Raw genomic sequence first — 17373 nt, 5'->3', positions numbered from 1 at the left:
CTCAACATCCTTCTTATAGTGAGGGGCCAGAACTGAACGCGGGATTCGAGGTGCGGCCCCACCAGTGCCGAGTACAGAGGGAGAATCACCTCCCTGGCCCTGCTGGTCACACCGTTTCTGATACCAGCCAGGACGCCATTGGCCTTCTTGGCCACCTGGGCACACGCTGGCTCCTGGTCAGTCCAGGGAAAGGAATGGAGCTGGAGAAGGGGCTGGGGAAGGTTTAGAGGAGCAGCTGAGGGCCCTGGGGCTGTTTATGCTGGAGAAGAGGAGGCTGAGGAGATGCCCTCAGCTCCGCGGAGGGCTGCGGGTCCCGGGGCCGCTCGGTGCCCGGTCCTCCGGCCGGCGGGGGGCGCCGTGTGGGGCGGGGCCGGGCCGGGCCCGGGCGGCGGCGCTGGGGATGAAGCGCGATCGTCGCGGGAGGTTCCTGGCGGGCGCCGAGCCCCGGCGGCGCCCCGGGGCCGCGGACACGGCGGGGCGGGCGGAGAGCCCCGAGCCCCTCGTGGAGTGGGCACCGGCACCGGGTGAGCACCGGCGGGACACCGGGAGCGCCCGGTCGGGGGGGCCCCGCTGCCTCCCACCGACCCCGGGGATCCGGACCATCCCTTCCCAGGGGTCCCCACCGCCGTTCCCGATGCCTCCCACTGCCCCTTCTCGTGTCTCTCCCTGTTCCCAGGGCTCCCCGCCACCCCTTTCTCCTTCCCGAAGGTCCCAACCTCCATTCCCGGTGCCTCCCGCTGCCCCTTCTCTGGGCTCTCCCTGTTCCCAGAGCTCCCCCCCATCCCTGAGGTCCCCGTCTCCATTCCCGATGTTCCTTTCTGCCCCTTCTTGGGGGCCCCCACCACCCCTTCCCGGGGCTCTCCCTGTTCCTGGGGTTCCCCACCATCCCTTTCCCTTTCCTGGGGGTCTCCAACTGCATTCCCGCTGCCCCCTCCCCAGTGCCTCCCACCACCCCTTCCCGAGGCTCTCCCTGTTCGCAGGGCTCCCCACCACCCCTTCCAGGGTTCCTCACATCCATTCCCAGTGCCCCCTGCTGCACTTTCTTGGGGGCCCCCACCACCCCTTCCCAGGGGTCCCAAACTCTATTCCCACTGCCCCTTCCTTGGTGCCTCCCAACATCCCTTCTTGGGGCTCTCTCTGTTCCCAGGGCACCTCTTCTCCATTCCCAGGGGTCCCACCTCCATTCCCAGTGCCCCCTGCTGCCCCTTCCCCAGTGTCTCCCACTTGCCCCTTCTTGGGGCGCTCCTTGCTCCTAGGGCTCCCCACCACCTCTTCCCCTTTCCCAGGGCTCCCCACCGCCCTCCCCTACACTCTGTGCCCCTGACAGCCCATCAGGCACTGGATTTGCCCCGTGCCAGTGCCCTGTTTTCCCTGTTTGCATGGAAGGGCTTTGTTGCAGCTGTTCTGCCTCTACAATTGCTCCAGCCCTGGTGTGCAGGCGGGCGATATCCCAACGCTCTGCTGCCAGTGTGGCTGGGGGCAGGAGATAAGTTTGATTGTTCTAGCAGCTTAAAGTTGGGTGTCAAAGATGAACGGCCACGCTGGGTGTGTGCCATCCCTCCTGCCCTGCACTGGGGTGGCTTTCAGCTCTCTGAAATGCTCACCATGCGTGCTCCCTTCCCCACTTCTCTCCCCTCCCTGGGGTTCTGCAGGCTGTCCCCCCCGGCACCAGCACCCCAAGTTGCTCTGAAGCCGTTTGTGTGGTCTCAGCAACGGCTGAGGACCTCACTGGGTGCTGCAGGGAGGCCGCTGCTCCCTCCCCGTCCCTGCGCGGGTGGACTGGAGGGTACAGAGCGCAGCTGTGTTGCATCAGGGCCGGGAAGAGGCTGTGTCCGGGAGTTTTCCCTGCGCTGGCAGGCGGTTGGGGTGCAGTGGTGGGACAGAGCTGTGATCTGTAGAGCAAGGATGCTGCAGGCCGGGGAGGGAGGCGGCCGGGTGGGAGAGCTGTGTGGTCAGTGAAACAGGAGCAGGAGAGGTGCTTCAAATCTTTCCCCGGTGCTCCAGGTTGGCTTCTCTCCCTACTCAGGAGCTCTGCATCCTCAGCTCCTTGTCCCTCTCCAGGCTTCAGGGCGTCATCAAGGTGGCTGAGAAACAGCAAGTCTCAGAAGAGGCTGCAAGGGCTGGGGCAGCTCAGGCTCACAGCAACTGAGAAATGTGACTGCCAGCTATAAATACTTTGGAGATAAATGCTGGGGAGGAAGAAGAACTATTTAAGCCAAGGGACAGTTTTGGCAAAAGCACAAACCCCTGCATGCAAGGCCTGAGAAAGACAAACCCAGAGGAGGTTCCTCCACTAGGGCAGTTAGGCCAGAAAGGCTGATTTTAGGGTCATCTGGATGTGGTGTGGTGCCCTGATCTGCAGCAGGGTTCATGGGGACGGTCTTTCTCTTCCTGCCCGGCTTTTCTGTGCTTGTGCTGAAGCCAGGGCTTTAGAGGCAGCCTAGATCGAGAGAAGGGAACATCTTCTGGCACACCAGTGCCTTCAGGCTGTAGCCAGCTGCTGTACTTTTGCAGCAGGCACCCAGTGGCTGTATTTAATCCTTCTCTGACAGGAATCAGCAGAGCCCTGAGCACTGGGTATTGTCGCCTCTGCCACGGCAAGTTCTCCTCCCGAAGCCTGCGCAATGCTTTTGGGAAGGTGCCTGTGATGGGGGAGAACTCGGAGAAGCAGCGCCGCGTGGATCAGGTCTTCTTCACCGACTTCCAGCGGCTGGTTGGCGTGGCGGTGCGGCAGGACCCTGCGCTCCCCCAGTTTGTCTGCAAGAAATGCCATGCCCAGTTCTACAAATGCCGCAGCGTCCTCAGGACGTTTATCCAGAGGGTGAACGTGTCTCCCACAGGCCTCGTAAAGTCAAAAGGAAAGTAAGTTGCATTTCTTTCTTCCTGGGAGCAGTAAAGTGCCACGTGTTGACCCATGGTCCCTCTGTAACCCCCGAGACCCCACTGTGCTGTTCTGCCTTTTGCAGGAGCGGCGCAGCCCAGGCCCAGCCGGGAGCAGAAGGAGGTGCCTCCTGTCTGGGTGAGTGCCTGCTCTCAGAGCTGCTTTCCTTTTCTTCCTGTGTTACCATCAACAAAGGGTTGGGTTTTATGGGCGTTGAGGAATGACCACTGGGCAAGCATCCCTTGGTACCGCCATGTCCCAGTCTGGCTGCTTATGGTTCCCTCTCCTTCGTCTGCCCTGAGCTTTCCCCTCCACCTTCCCAGGAGGATCCTTGCTGGCACCACCCTCCCTGAGCTGAGCCGAACAGGCTCACGCTGGGGGTGTGAAGAGCAGGCAGAGCGGATCAGTGTGGTGGTGCCAGGCCTGTCCCAGCCACTTTTGGACACTCGGGGCAGTCAGAAGTACACTTCTAGCTGTAAAGTTAATGATATTGGCAGTCGATGGGACTGCTGCCACCCCCTCTGTCTGGCTGCCGTACCTTTAGGGTGACTCCCACCCGTGTTCTGGCACACAAGTCCAGTGGGGGCCAGGGGTCCACAGTCCTGTCTCTCCCTGCAGCTGTGCCCTTCCTTGCCCTGAGAACTGACTGTACGTGTGCTGCCTTTCCTCTCCAACAGTCGACCTGATCACCTCCAGCCCACAGTGCCTGCGCAGCCTGGTGACGTGGACACACACGCACGCTGGGAGCTGCCCGTCGGTGCCCAGCCTGCAGAGCGTGCTCTCCTCCGAGTACTGTGGGATCATCCGTGCCGTCTGGGGCTGTGGAGACGGGCACGACTATGTCATGGATACGGATTCGGACTGTAGCACGGTGCTTGTTGACAACGCCTTGTCTGTCAAACGAGAGTGGAACAAGAGCACCGTGCAGCACTTGACTGACAACGGGGCAGGGGCAGACAATGCCGAGGTGGTTTCCACTCCCAAACCCCAGCATTCTCCAGTAAGGACAACTCCTTGCCAGCAGCCCACAGACAAAGGGACCACATCGGTGCCACTGGACACGGAGAATGAGCCGCTGCAGAACAGGGATTCGTCTTGCTCGCAACTGGACAGCATGGTTTCCTCGCAGGATAAAGCCCTGCCGCAGCCCGCGTCACCATTAAGTGGTGCCACAGGTAAGAGATTTACCTTCTGATCTCCCTCCAGGACTCTCAGGGAGGGCAAGGAGCTGGAGAGGTGGCTCAGCGGGTGATGGGTTGGCTGGTCCTCCTCCTCGGAGACTGCTGCGCCTCAGGGAGGCTGCAGAGCCCTGCTGGGGAGTGCAAGTTGCCCAGGAAATCACCTCTGATCAGGGACGCTGGGCTTGTCAGAAAGGAAGGGGCATATGGGTTCAGCCGACTACCTGACACACAAAGAGCTGGTCTCTTCACACTGTGTGCTGTTTCCTCTGTGATTGAGGGGTGAGACCTGTCTGTTCCTTATCTGGCTGTGCCTGGCTCGTGAGACCCTGCTGCTTGGCCCTTGCTAGGGAATGTGCACCCATCAGGTGTTGCAGAAGTCGCTGGTTCTCCAGCACCACCTTTCTCACGTGTGTGTTTCCGCTCAATCCAAACCCAGTCCATACGCTGGCGAGGAGGGTCTTCACTTTCCCACTGCAGGTGATACTGAACAGCAAGAGCTCCTTCGTCGTGCGTTTACTGCTGAACTTGCCTCTCTTCTGGAAGTGGCATGTGGGGATAAGCAGTCATTTTGAGTTACAGAAGTCGGGGTGTGTTTGGCTCTGACATCCATGGGTGCTGGGAAGAGAAACAGCAACTGGGAGTCACCTGGGGACAAATCTTTCACTTACAGAGTGTGCGTTACGGGGGAAAACAAAAGATGCTTGTGGGAACTCCAGTGAAAAGGCTGTCCCTGGGGCGCAGGGAGAGCGGTCTCAGAGCACAAGATGCAGAGTTTGGTTTAAAATCACATTAACTTGTGATGGAGCACATATTTTCACACAGTACAAGCCACGATGAGTGAACCTAGAGTGCTTGGTTCCTTCTCGGCAGCTCTGCGCTGGCTTGTTTTTGCTGCTTTTCCTTGTAACACACCGTGTTCTCCTTCATTCCCTAGGACAGTTGAGTGAGAAGCAGGTTCTGTCTGCAACGTCGGATGAGCGGGTAAAAGACGAGTTCAGTGACCTTTCTGAGGGGTGAGAGAAGAGTGGGTTTAAAATAGCCTAAATGTCTTCTTTGCGAGTATGAAATGACCCGCCTCGGAGGGCTCTTTCTCTACGAGTGACCTGGTCCTCGAGGCCACTTGGAACCGGCATCCGAGGGGCAGCAGCTGTGATGAAGCTCATGCCGCTGATGCATTGCTCCTCGCTGCTTCTGCTGCAGGGGGGCTTTACACAGCGGAACGTGGTGTGGGGGTGTGTTTGCACGCGCGTGTGCTCTCTGTGTTTGTTGCCTGCTTCCAGCAAACCTGCTCGTGTTTCATTCCCTGTTCTGCTCCAGGGAAGGAACCCTGCAGGGGCTGGCAGGGGATTGCCTGGTTCTGGGTGCTGCATCTCCAGCCCCTCCAACCCAGAACAAGTCCCCTGCTCTAGGCTGGGGCTCCCGAAGAGCGGCCGGTGTGGGAACACAGACAAGGGGCAGCAGTTGGAGAAATCGCCCCGTTTGCTCATGGGGAAAGGGATTAAATGGGAAGCAGCACTGGGAGGGACACTGGCATCTTAGCAGCCTTTAGGAGCAAAGGTTTGGCAAAATCTTTCAAATGCAGGTATTTAAAGTGACCCTTGTAAATAACTGATAATGGAGTCTGGTTGTTCTGAGTCTAAAGTACCAAGTGCAGACCTTTTTCCGTGTCAGCTAAACCTGTCAGCTGTCACACTGAAAGTGCCACAATTTATTGCCTGTTTTCTGGCTTCAGATTTAATTGCTTCTCCTATAGCTTTGGACTTGAAAGGAAAAAATAACCCAAAATCTATGTGGCTGCTGCGTGCGCTGAAATACACAATTACCTGCAGCTTAATTAACCTGCAGAAGACAATTGTCTTGCATTCTTGCTCTACAAAATTGCTTTTGCCAGGGTAGAAAGCAGTGGAAACATCCAGCAATAAATAGAGCTTTTCAGTAACAGCTGTTTTTTGTTTCCCTGACAGTGGCTCAATTATTCTCAGAGATATGGTCCTAAAAGGACCTGATTTTGCTACTTGCTGCATTCACCGATGCTGTATTTGTTGCTTGGGGAGATTATGGGGGAGGAGAACACGTGGAGCCTCGGTTGCTGTGCTGTGGGGGTGATGGATGCACTGGGACCGAAGAACATATTACTGCTGCTGCTGAAGTTCCAGCCCAGTTCTCTATTGTTAAGGGCATCTTCTGTCTCTCTCAGGGACTTCTTGAGCGACGATGAAAATGAGAAAAGAAACGTGCAATCTTCAGATGACTCCTTCGAGCCTTACCCTGAAAAGAAGTAAGGGGTTTGCTGCATGGTTAGCAGAGCTCTCTGCGGGTGAGCGGGTGGGCTGGGGGCCACCTCTGCTGTGTCTGTGCCGGGTGGGATTCAGCTGGGCCACCATGGATCTCTTTCCTTTATGGCCTCCATTTGCTCCATGTCCCTGCCTGGAGGCCACGACTCCCTAGAACCCGTGTCCCCAAGCTCCCCATTGAAAGGCTGAAACTGGGCTGCATCCCTCATTCTCGGGCCTGGCACTAATTCCTGCAGCACGGCTCACGTGTACCTGACGGTGCGTGTGCTCCTGCTTTGCCAAGCGAAGCCAGCAAACCAGGTGTAACACTTGGGAACAATTAATTATGTGGGAGGACTAATAACCAATAAGTATTAAAACACTGCCCCCCATCCTTGTTCCTTCTTGGAGGGTTTCCAGCAAGAAAAGTGATGGTAAAGAAGCAAAGAAGGTGGAAGAGCCCAAAATAAGGAAGAAGCCAGGGCCTAAGCCAGGCTGGAAAAAAAAAATCAAATGTGAAAGGTAATAAGGAGGCAGTGGCGGTGGCCGGGCAGCACTGGCGCTCGGCACACTGGCTGACTGCAGCCTCTGCTTTGCAGGGAGGAGCTGCCTACCATTTACAAGTGTCCTTACCAGGGATGCACAGCTGTGTACAGAGGGGCGGATGGCATGAAGGTAAGTTCAGAGTTTGCTTCTGTCCCAAAGCTGTAGCTGTGTTACAGAGTAGCTTCCCTACAAGGAGAGGATCGCTGACAGACTGAATTCACCGCCTCGTGCTGTTGGGAGGTGATGAGCCGCTAAACAAAGCAGTTTGCGGAGAGTCCGAGGCCTTTTTTTGTGCTCCCAAACACAACAGGAGCTGCTCTGGCTCTGCTGCTCTCTCCTCCTGTTCTGGAGGTCTGCCAGTGGCTTGGCAGCAGCCTTTGGAGCAAGCTCCGCTGTGTCCTGTTAAAGCCCCTGCTGTCAGGGGTAGATTTGGATGGAAGCCTCTGGCTTTTCACAGCCAGGCGGCACTGATGCGCGAGCCTGCCAAGATGGGGGTCTCGTTTATTGCAGGATTCAAGTTTTTCACTAGGGAAAATGCAGACTAGGAGTTAGAAGCCCTGTCCTTTCTTTACAGAAACACATCAAAGAGCATCACGAAGAGGTTCGGGAGAGGCCCTGTCCTCATCCTGGCTGCAACAAGGTGTTCATGATTGACCGGTACCTACAGCGTCATGTGAAGCTCATTCATACAGGTGTGTCCCAGCACAGGCCCTGCTCACTCCAGATGTCACCAACACCCACGGATTCATTGCACAAGGCTTGTAGGTGCCATGGCAAGACTCAGTGTGGGGTGTAGAACAGCTTGCCTTGCCTGTAAACCTGCAACAAGCCATCACGCGGGGGCTATGAAGCAGGAGGAGGAATTCAGACTCCACCAGTAAGCGCGGGCGGCTGTGTATGCATCTCATGTACTAAGAAATCAGCAGCATCGATGACTCCCTTTTTCCATTTCAGAGGTACGTAATTATATTTGTGATGAATGTGGGCAGACCTTCAAGCAACGCAAACACCTCTCGGTCCATCAGATGCGGCACTCGGGAGCAAAGCCCCTCCAGTAAGTGCACACCAACCACGTGTGTAGCCAAGGAAAGGGTAGAAGGGGTAGTGAAGTTCTGCTGAGCTTGCAGTCACTGGCTTTAATGATTTTGTGATTCTAAAGTTGGAAAAGACTCTTAAGATCGAGTCCAACATCACAGTGCCTACTAAACTATGACCCACAGTGCCACGGCCACATGTTTTGAAACCCCTTCAGGGATGGCGACTCCACCACGGCCCTGGGCAGCCTCCGCCACTGCTTCCCTGCTCTTCCAGTAAAGACAGTTTTCCTAGGATCCAACATAAATGTCCCCTGACTCCTTAGCACAGAGTAGTTGTGTAATACAAACCTCACCTGTAGCTGACAGTAATGTGGCAGTGTCCTGGCTGTGTGACTTTAAATGTCCATCCAGAAGGTGCTGCAGGTGAATGCTCGGCTACCCGTGAGGAGCTGCAGGCCTGAGAAGGGGAATCGGGTTATTTGACTGGGGCAGTTGTAGGAGATGTTGTGAGCAAGCAGCTCTGAGGCCTGGGCCATCTTCTTATGGGTTTATTTAGCATGATAGAGGGTGGACACCACGGCTGCGGCTTCAGGCTCGGTGCTAAACCCCTGCTTTGCCTTGCAGGTGCGAAATCTGTGGCTTCCAGTGCAGACAGCGGGCCTCACTCAAGTACCATATGACCAAACACAAAGCTGAGACGGAGCTGGAATTTGCCTGCGACCAGTGTGGGAAGCGCTTTGAGAAGGCCCATAACCTTAATGTCCACATGTCCATGGTGCACCCTCTGACCCAGACTCAGGACAAAACCAGGGCACTGGAGCCAGAGCCCATTCTCCTCCTAAATACTTCAGGGACTTCAGAAAGCCAGGCCGTAAAGCCAGAAGTGACTGCACAGCAGGAGCCCACCTGAGGGGGACAGGGATGCTTCTCCAGTCCAGCCCTGTAGAAACCATATGGCAGAGCGGAGATTTTTAATCTACATTTTAGTCTCCCAAAGAACTCGGTGGAATTAGCTTCAGCTTGCTCAGAAAAAGCTTGTTATCATGCTGTGATTCTCCATGCTCACGTCTGATTCAGCAGTGTTGTACTAAGAGTCTGTCTAATCCAAGGGGGATGGATGTTCGGCAGCACCCCTTTGTGGTTCCCCTTTCTCCCCACGCACACAGTTGTAGAAACAAAGTTGGCCACAACTGTTCCCTGCCTGCAGAAGCTGCTGCCTGTACAGAAGTGCCCTCAGGGGGCAGTAAGGGTACGTAAGACAGCAGAGCAACTTTGAGCAGAGGTTTGGTTTTAAGAGAAAAAAATAATTATGGTTCCTAAAGCAAGTCTAAACTGAAATTTGTAACCCACTTTTTATTGTAACAAGAGCTTCATGGTTATGCTTGTAATAAATTATTTACAAAGTAATTTGAAAGAAAGAGCACTGGTGAGAAAGGAGCACCTTGTCTGTCGTGTCAGTCGTAGTCTGGGTGTTCGGCTCAGCGTGCCGTGCCGGTGCCATCACTCAGAAGAGAACCAGCTCTTCTTCCAGCTCCATGGCTGCAGCCGGCCTCGAGAAGCGTAAGAGGGTGGCTCCAAGCTCTGGGTCAAGTTCTTCACACGTGGCCAATAGCTGGGGAGAGGGCAAGCAACCAGAATTAGACCTGCTCCTGCTTTCTCAAAGGGAGTTACAGCAGCACCAGATTGTTTTGTTGCTTCTCAGCAAAGTGCAGGTAGAGGAAAGGGAAGCTGCTGCTGACTCATGCAGAAATAAGAGTCTCCTGGCTGACAACACAGTGCTTGTGGGAAACTTCAACGCCTGCCACTTGGTTGTGCTGATATTTCCCCCTAGACCAAGCACTAAGCAAGCAAGCAGGAGTGAGACGGTGGGAGGGCAGCGTTTAATGTTGTTGAGAAAGCTGGAACCTGCATGCCAGGAGAGGGAGGATGTGGCTGTAGCACTCACCGAGCAGCAGGTGTCCCCCGCTGCTCCCAAATATGTTACGGAAATGCAGTGTGTGTCACAGGTTAAGCAGGCTGCACCAGTACAGGATCGGTGCCCAAGAATGCCGACACAGGCAGAAGCAGCATTCCCTGCTCTCAGGCACTGGGAGAAGAGGAAAAGTCTCAACGCACCAGTTGTATGTTTCCAAAGCTTTGGGCAGGGCATCGTGGGATGGCACCAAGCAGGAACCGTCGGGCTGTGGAGATGACCTCCAGGGGATCCTCCTGGAGAACAGAGAGGAAGGCCAAGCACAACATCACTTTCAGCTCTCAATCCCTGCCTCCAAAAGTGAAGCAGGAGTCACTGCACCGCACACAGGGGCTATTCACAGGTTACACAGGTCACTGGAGCAGTGACTGTGTTCAACCCGAGTTGAACAAGTTAAGACAGCAGCAAGGCAGCTTAGGCTTCAGGCAGCAGCAGGACCGTAGCACTGACACTTCCTCTCAGCCCCAAGGTGTGAGCAAGCTGGCTGCCTTTGCTTTGCAGAGGAAGGTTGGGGAACGGGAGGGATGACGCAATTGGCAGGAGAAGGCATAAAGTATAGGAATTCACAGTTACAAGAGGGGAAAAACAGACTAAACTTCACTCACATGCTCCATGGGGTCTGGGCTGTGCCCCTCTTGATCTGACCGTGGCAGGTCCTTCCCTTCCACAAAGAGCTGGACCAGCTGGATGTACAAATCGAGTGCCACATAGAGGAAGGTCCGCTCTCGCGTGAGCAGTTCATGGTGAAAGCAAGGGGTGAGGCTAGAGGAGGTCATACACCATGTCTGGTTAGCACTGGTTCCATGGTAGGCCCAAACAGAGACACAAAGCAATGCCTGGTGCTATTGCCGCTGTTTTACAAGCCCCATTACACGCAGGGCCACCCCACTGCCAGGAGCAGGAACGCAGCCAGGCAACACTCCTATTTGGAACATAAAGCTGAAGGGGAACTTCTAGCAAAAGATATGGGGCTGCTTCAATACTAACTCTGTCATGATCAAGTGTTCTGCACAGCTAAGGTAGGGGCTTAGCTCATCTACCGGCTGCGCCAGCTGCCGTACGTGCAAACCATCAGCCACATCCTCACCAACACCTCCCTTCTGAGTCCAGCAGGACGTTACCTGTAGAATGCAACAGGCAAGAGCCGGATGTGACGGTCCGAGACTGTGCTGCGCAGGACACAGTATTTTCTAGCACCTGCAATAGACAGAGAGAAGCACTGAGTGTCTTTAGCGGTCCCCACGCCACCTTGCATGCTTCTACAGGGGCTGCACAGTTTCATTCCAGCGCTTAGGTGTGGGTACCCCTGAGAGAACACTGTTCCCTCTAAGACTTTTTCTACCAGAGGGAACAACCCTAACCATGAGCTGGATCATAGAATCATAGAATGGTTTGAATTGGAAGGCACCTTAAAGATCATCTAATTCCAAGCTCCCTGCCCAAGGTGCATCCAACCTGCCCTTGAACACTTCCAGGGATGGGGCAGCCACGACTGCCCTGGGCAACCTGTGCCAGTGCCTCACCACCCTCATGGTGAAGAATTTCCTCCTCATGTCTAATCCAAATCTTCCCCTCTCCAATCTAAAGCCACTCTCCCCAGCCCTAGCACTACAAGCCTTTGTAAGTAGTCCCTCCCCAGCTTTCTCGTAGCCCCCTTCAGGTACTTGAAGGTCGCTATAAGGTCTCCTTGGAGCCTTCCCTTCTCCAGGCTGAACCACTCTAGCTCTCTCAGCCTGTAGTCACCATACTGCAGGGTAGAAGCAGGGTATTCTCAGCTTTTACTCAACCAACCCTTTTTCTTGCTGCTTACAAACGCCCACTGGTTCTTTCTTACAGATACACTCGCGCTGATCCTTGCCTTCCCACCCCTTCGCGGCAGGACTTGCTCACCTTCCTCTGCTGAATGGAAGAGAAGTGGCCAGGACATGCCCCTCTCTTCCAGGCACTGCAAGATCTCCAGGGACCATTCCAGAGATGTCTGAAAATCCACTCCTTCCTGGGTGTCAGAAAGGACAGATCTAGTTTGTCTTAGGCTTTAGTTGCAGAAAAGCAGAAAGGAACCCCCCCTAAAAGACTGTACAGGACACACTCTATGAAAGGCCCTTTACGAATTTAGCCAAGTCTTTCCCCTTCCCTGGAAGCCCAGATTCCCCCCGGGCAATCAGGCACTGGAGAAATGTGGCCTTTACTACCAAACCAGGCTGCGACAGGGCTCAGCTGAGAGTGCTTTGCGAGAGCAGAGGAGGCAGAATTGATGAGTAACCGGCTCATCACCCGCACGCTTCCCAGCGGTGCTCAGCACAGAGCCACAGCATGTCCTGCCCCAACGCCACCCTGCTCCACAGAGCAGGCTTTTTCCCCTCCTCGAACCCATCCAGCATCTCGGGATCGCTTTTTTGGGCATTACTCATTTTACTTGGAATAACCTCCCGGATCTGTGTGCTCAAGATGTTTCTTTCCTCTATGACTCTTCTAAAGACTATGAGGCTAAATGATTATTTTTAACTTGGATCTGCCCTCTGGATCCAATTGATTCAGTAACTACACAAGCGGCTGCGCTTCAAAGCTGAGAAGATGGCAAAGGGACAGAAAGAAGCCTTCGCAGGCAGGAAGATGCTTAGGGCAGACAGCTGCTGGAAGAAACTTGTCATCTTTGCTCCTTCATTGTATAGCATCACATCGTGTGGAAACCAAATGTTCCTCCTTGCTGGGGACTCTTTCACCTGTGAGATACCATGTGGTTTCCAGCCTGAGGAATAACATCCTCTAACGAATGTGAAATGCTACACAAAAGCAGAGAGATGTGAGGTTCCTGCATTACCTGGGAGGTGTAAAGTCTGAACAGGGAACTGAAAATAGTAAATCATTCAGGAAGCGAAATAAAAGCTGCTGTAGTGAAAGGGGAGATAACATCAGAGGAAAATACAGGTTTAATCTGATTGGAACAGAAGGGCTTGCAGCAGGCTCTGTCTGGGATGTTGCTGATCCCTTCCTTCTGGCAGAACAAGCTACCAGCCTTCACAGTACGGGTACAAGGCATTTTTGGGCAGCAAACCAAGTGGATCAGACATACTCTGTGTCATGAGAATTCCCTCAGGACTGAATTTACCTTTGGTGCTATTTTTGCTGAGATGAGATCCATGAGTGAGAAGAAGAGCAGAGAAACAAGAAGCTGCAAGGAAAGAGACTGCCTGTTAGTTATATCTGTGGTGGTGACTCAGAACTTGCACTTTCCAATCAGGAAATAGCATTTCACTAAGTACATTCCTAGGATGGACCTGAACAGGCACTGCTCTTCCTTCCAGATGAAGGCAGCGTGTGTGAAGATGACAGACTGCAGTCTGACATCATTCATTGCTTCTAAGGGTAAATTCTACCCTCAATTCACTGTTCTCTAAGTTTGCTGCAATCAACAAGTCAGACAACAGATGACAACTTCACCCAAATACAGGAAAAATAGAGTGAGTTATCACAGATGTAAACCTGGAGGAGAGCTAATGTTGGTCTGCGCCCAGCGTGCCAGCAACAGCCTCTCATCTCAGCAAGTGCATCATAACCCTGTCCTGACAAACACTGCTTATCGCTTTTCTGGATCCTTACCAGACAAATCAAAGGATGCTCTGGCTTTGTGATCCTGGGAAGTTAAAATAACTTCTTTATTTCTGCTGCTAATCCAGTTGTAAAGTGAACCCTCCTTTCTTTTCCTGTCTGTCTGAGAAGGGAGAAGACTGAGGCAAACGGCACGTTCTGTGCAGAGCAGATCTGTTTGCACATGCACTGTGGTCAGGCCAGCGCAGGGAACACAGCAGCGAGAGACCTTTCACTTCAGCTGAGAATTTTCCAGAGGCACAGACTGCTGCATGTGGATAAAACACACAAAAAGCAGTGGCACACGTGGAACAAATGGGTTCCTTGGATTTAACTACAGTGCCTCACCCCCAAAGGTGCCTGTCCCACAACATTCTCCCTTCTGACAGGGAGATTTGCCCTTTCACACCGTCGGTCACCTGAAGGGATTTAGCACCTGACCACACACCAGTCCTGTGTGTGGGACCAAGTCTCCACCACAAGGATCTGTACAATTTCTTCAGTACTGGGGGTCTGAGCTGAGGCCTGGATACTCGGCAGCCGCTGGGACCCCAGTTACACTCAGCCCTCTCACTGTTCTCAGCCTTTCAGGAACCCTCCTCCTATCTCAAGATAGATTTTTGAGGTGAAAACTGCTGTAATTTCACATGTGCTAAATGCTTCTATCAACAGCTTACACGGAGTCAGTGACACCAGACCAGCAGCTTTTGGCTCTAGACCAGTGTAAACAGAGGAGGAGTCGATCCCCTAGCAAGAAGAGCTGCCACCATAACCACTCCCCAGAGCAGTACAACTTAAAAGTAAATAGTAAGGCAGAGGTTCTGCTTCAACTCTATTTACCCATGAATGTCGGGACAGGGACAACTCCCCACACTGAGCTCTGGTCCCAGTTGCCCCCTGGAAGATCAGACAGAACTGCAGGGCAACAGCCCAGCTTCCTCCTCGGCAGAGGACTCTGGAGAATTCCTGTGCATGGAGAACACTGAGCATGGACAAAATGGAAGAAGCATTTCCTGGAAAACCTCTAGATTATTTTTCCTGAGATTCCCAGCGTGCCTTCCTGGAGCCCTTAAAAATGCCTGTACTGCTGTCTCACAAATGTTCTGCATTTTCTTAACCTTCCTGCCAAGTTGCCTGAGCTGAAACCCAAGAGGACGGCTCCTTTGCCAGGGGAGAGGTGATCCTGCCATACCATGGATTGAGCTCTCAATCTGTGTAGCAATCTCTCCAGCTTCAGTTTTTAAAGCAGCTGGTTAACAGTCCTCCCTGACTTCATCGAGAAGCCAGAATCCAAGTTAAAAGTTGAAGTTTAGAACAACCTTGCCTCTAGGACAAGTATTTAGCAACCAGTAATTTACAGCCACATTTTATCAAGTAGCCACCAGCAAGATTTCACAACAGGGTTTACCAGGAATACAGCAGAATCTCAGGACAACTGTTTCTCGGTTAAAGCTTCTTGTTTTCAAGCGTAGGGAATAGCAGGACATTTAAAATGCGGCCAATCTTGCCTGCTCTGCGTCAGTCCCCAACCTCTTCAGTGCACTTCTCTCTTGTCTGCGCGGCGACTGCTGTTGAACAGCACAATGGAGGAAGGCAGCAGGAATCCAAGGAGGGTCAGAGAGAGGGAAAACCGTTCCTGAAGCAAGGAAGCTAGGAAACAAAACAAACATGTGATGGGCTTGGGGGGGGAAATAAAGGAAAAAAAAAAACATCACAGCCGTGAATAAGGGGGAAATCGGGAGCTTGGGTAAAGGGTTTGGGTTTGTGACTGGGACAAACGAATACAATCATAGAATGCTTTGGGTTGGAAGCGACCTTTACAGGTCATCCAGTCCATCCCCTTGCAGGAGCAGGAACATCGTTAATTGGATCAGATCGCTCAGAGCCCCATCCAAACTGGCTTTCAATGTTTCCATGGAGGGGGCCTCCACCGCTTCCCTGGGAAGCCCATGCTTGTGTTTCACTGCCCTCGTTATAAAAAAATTCTTCCTTATATCCAGTCTAAACCTCCTCTCCCTGAGTTTGAAACCATTCCCCCTCGTCCTGTCGCTGCACTCCCTGACAAAGAGCCCCTCCCCAGCTTTCCTGGAGCCCCTTTCAGTACTGGAAGCTGCTCTAAGGCCTCCCTGGAGCCTTCTCTGCTCTAGGCTGGACAACACCGATGCTCTCAGCCTGTCCTCGTAGGAGAGGTGCCTTTATCACAAGTTGTACAGTTAACTGTACACACTACTACACAAGCATGTGATCATCACCTGCAATAACTTGCAAGGAGATTCTTATGCTAAATTCCCAGTGTTTGGAGAAAAGCTGGAGGATGCTGAACAGACAGCGTAATGACAGGTAAAGAAGGAAGCAGCAGAGAAGCAGCCAGTAGCTTCAGGAGAGAAGAGATTCACCAAATCCAGGGAGCAAAGGGTGCAGCAGCTTGAGCAAATGACTCAACACTGTAAAGGCAATTTCCAGTGTCTGTTTAACAAGGACTCTGCCTTCTAGTCTCATCTAAAAAGGTTTTCTTTTCCTTATGGTGAAACACTCTGACCCATATTACACAGAAGGCCAGACTAAATAATTATAATGACCCATTTTGAGTTGAAACTCTACAAAGGAATCCCTGTATAGCTGTTCTACAAGCCTCGGTCCACATTAGCATTTCATACAGCCTGCTGAAACCCAGCCTGCCTCAGAGAACAGGCCTCCTGGGTGCCTCAGAGAGCAGGTTCTCCTCCCCACAGATCCACGCTCAGCGCCTCATACACACCTTCCAGCTGAGGACTGCCATTCCCTCAGTCTTTCCAGTTCTTCTGGAAGCGGAGCCCCAAAGAGTCTCTTCCACTGAGAGCAAAGTACTGGCTCCAGCCTCGACCACCAGAGCTAGAAAGAAAGATGGAAACCAGCAGCATTAGTGGTGGTGGACTTAGTGTTACAGTTGTCTGCAAACAGGTACACACGCTATCTCAGCCAGGCACTCAGAGCAAGAAGTTTCTCCCCCCATCCCTTAATGAAAAAGTCCAAGCTGTACATACACACAAGATAAACATGAGAAGTTTCACACCCTGGAAAAGCAAAGAGAGTCGTTTGTGACCATGTTTGTACCACAGCACCCTGAAATTCCACTAACAGGACCAGTCATAATAAAGGAGCTCAAAACGCAGCTGTTTGCAAAGGTGATGTACACACTTATCGCAGACAGAGCCACGCATTCCCATGTGAAACAGTGCATGAAGAGTTACAGAAAAATCAGTGCTTTTATGGACTTTTTGGTTGCTTGACACATAACAACCAGCATCTCCTTATAGCACATCCGAAACCAAGACAAGTCCCCCAGCTTCTCACTCTTAAACAGCCTCTGTTCCACTTCCATAGTGACACTCCAGGGCTGCATGCCCGGAGCTGGGATCAGCAGTATCAAAAGTAGTAAAATACTGCAATTTTCCAAAGGAGTGAAGAATTAGTACCCCTGCACTTCACAGTTTATATGAAATGAAGGTTAAAACAAATGCTCTGAACCGATACTAAAATTTTCATCTAGAACTCTTAGGACAAAATATGAACGCTTACCGCTGCGGAAAAAAGCACAATGGGACATTTGGTTTGACACGCTGTTAGAACATCATTGACCCCTTCTGTTGGTTCCTCACAGTCCAAGCTGGCATTAAGCAGGCCCTGGAAGAGGATAAATTACAAGATAACTATATATACACCTCTGCTGCTTTGCAGTACCTCACCAAGGCATGTGTAAACTAATCAAAGATAACTGTAGGGGTCAGCACGGCTCAGCAAAAGAAACCTGCGCATGAAAGCTTCGCCTTCCCCCACCAGCTTTGCGGTATTGTATTAAAATTCACCTCTACCACTACTTCCTCCTGCTACTTCTCTTCGTTTTCCTGGTTTATTG

The 17373-nt window shown here is 52.8% G+C and overlaps 2 protein-coding genes across 7 annotated transcripts in view; one reads left to right on the top strand and one right to left on the bottom strand.

Annotated features, from left to right (window-relative positions):
• The first annotated feature begins 368 nt into the window (after positions 1 to 368).
• Positions 369 to 9286, top strand: ZNF276 (zinc finger protein 276). The gene is made up of 11 exons (XM_054078684.1): positions 369 to 524; positions 2553 to 2862; positions 2967 to 3019; positions 3559 to 4056; positions 4997 to 5075; positions 6260 to 6340; positions 6747 to 6857; positions 6935 to 7010; positions 7456 to 7573; positions 7836 to 7935; positions 8543 to 9286. Exons 1-11 carry the CDS (start codon positions 401 to 403, stop codon positions 8826 to 8828), a joined length of 1836 nt encoding a protein of 611 aa, XP_053934659.1. The 5' UTR covers positions 369 to 400; the 3' UTR covers positions 8829 to 9286.
• Positions 9252 to 17373, bottom strand: part of FANCA (FA complementation group A) — a 38946-nt gene continuing 30824 nt past the window's right edge. For 5 of the 6 annotated variants that reach the window (XM_054078677.1, XM_054078679.1, XM_054078682.1 and 2 more), the window contains 9 exons: positions 17037 to 17141; positions 16237 to 16349; positions 14987 to 15128; positions 13000 to 13062; positions 11781 to 11886; positions 11012 to 11087; positions 10496 to 10652; positions 10034 to 10126; positions 9252 to 9823 (listed from right to left, as the gene is read on the bottom strand). In XM_054078677.1, coding sequence (XP_053934652.1) covers positions 9758 to 9823; positions 10034 to 10126; positions 10496 to 10652; positions 11012 to 11087; positions 11781 to 11886; positions 13000 to 13062; positions 14987 to 15128; positions 16237 to 16349; positions 17037 to 17141 — 921 coding nt within the window. In that variant the 3' untranslated portion in view covers positions 9252 to 9757. The remainder of the gene's footprint in view (positions 9824 to 10033; positions 10127 to 10495; positions 10653 to 11011; positions 11088 to 11780; positions 11887 to 12999; positions 13063 to 14986; positions 15129 to 16236; positions 16350 to 17036; positions 17142 to 17373) is intronic. The other variant, XM_054078683.1, reaches the window with a different exon arrangement.

The sequence above is a fragment of the Cuculus canorus genome, chromosome 13, assembly GCF_017976375.1.
Source record: "Cuculus canorus isolate bCucCan1 chromosome 13, bCucCan1.pri, whole genome shotgun sequence".
In the NCBI taxonomy this organism is placed as follows: domain Eukaryota; kingdom Metazoa; phylum Chordata; class Aves; order Cuculiformes; family Cuculidae; genus Cuculus; species Cuculus canorus.
Note: the sequence above shows the minus strand (reverse complement) of the source record. Positions and strands in the feature narration are given on the sequence as shown.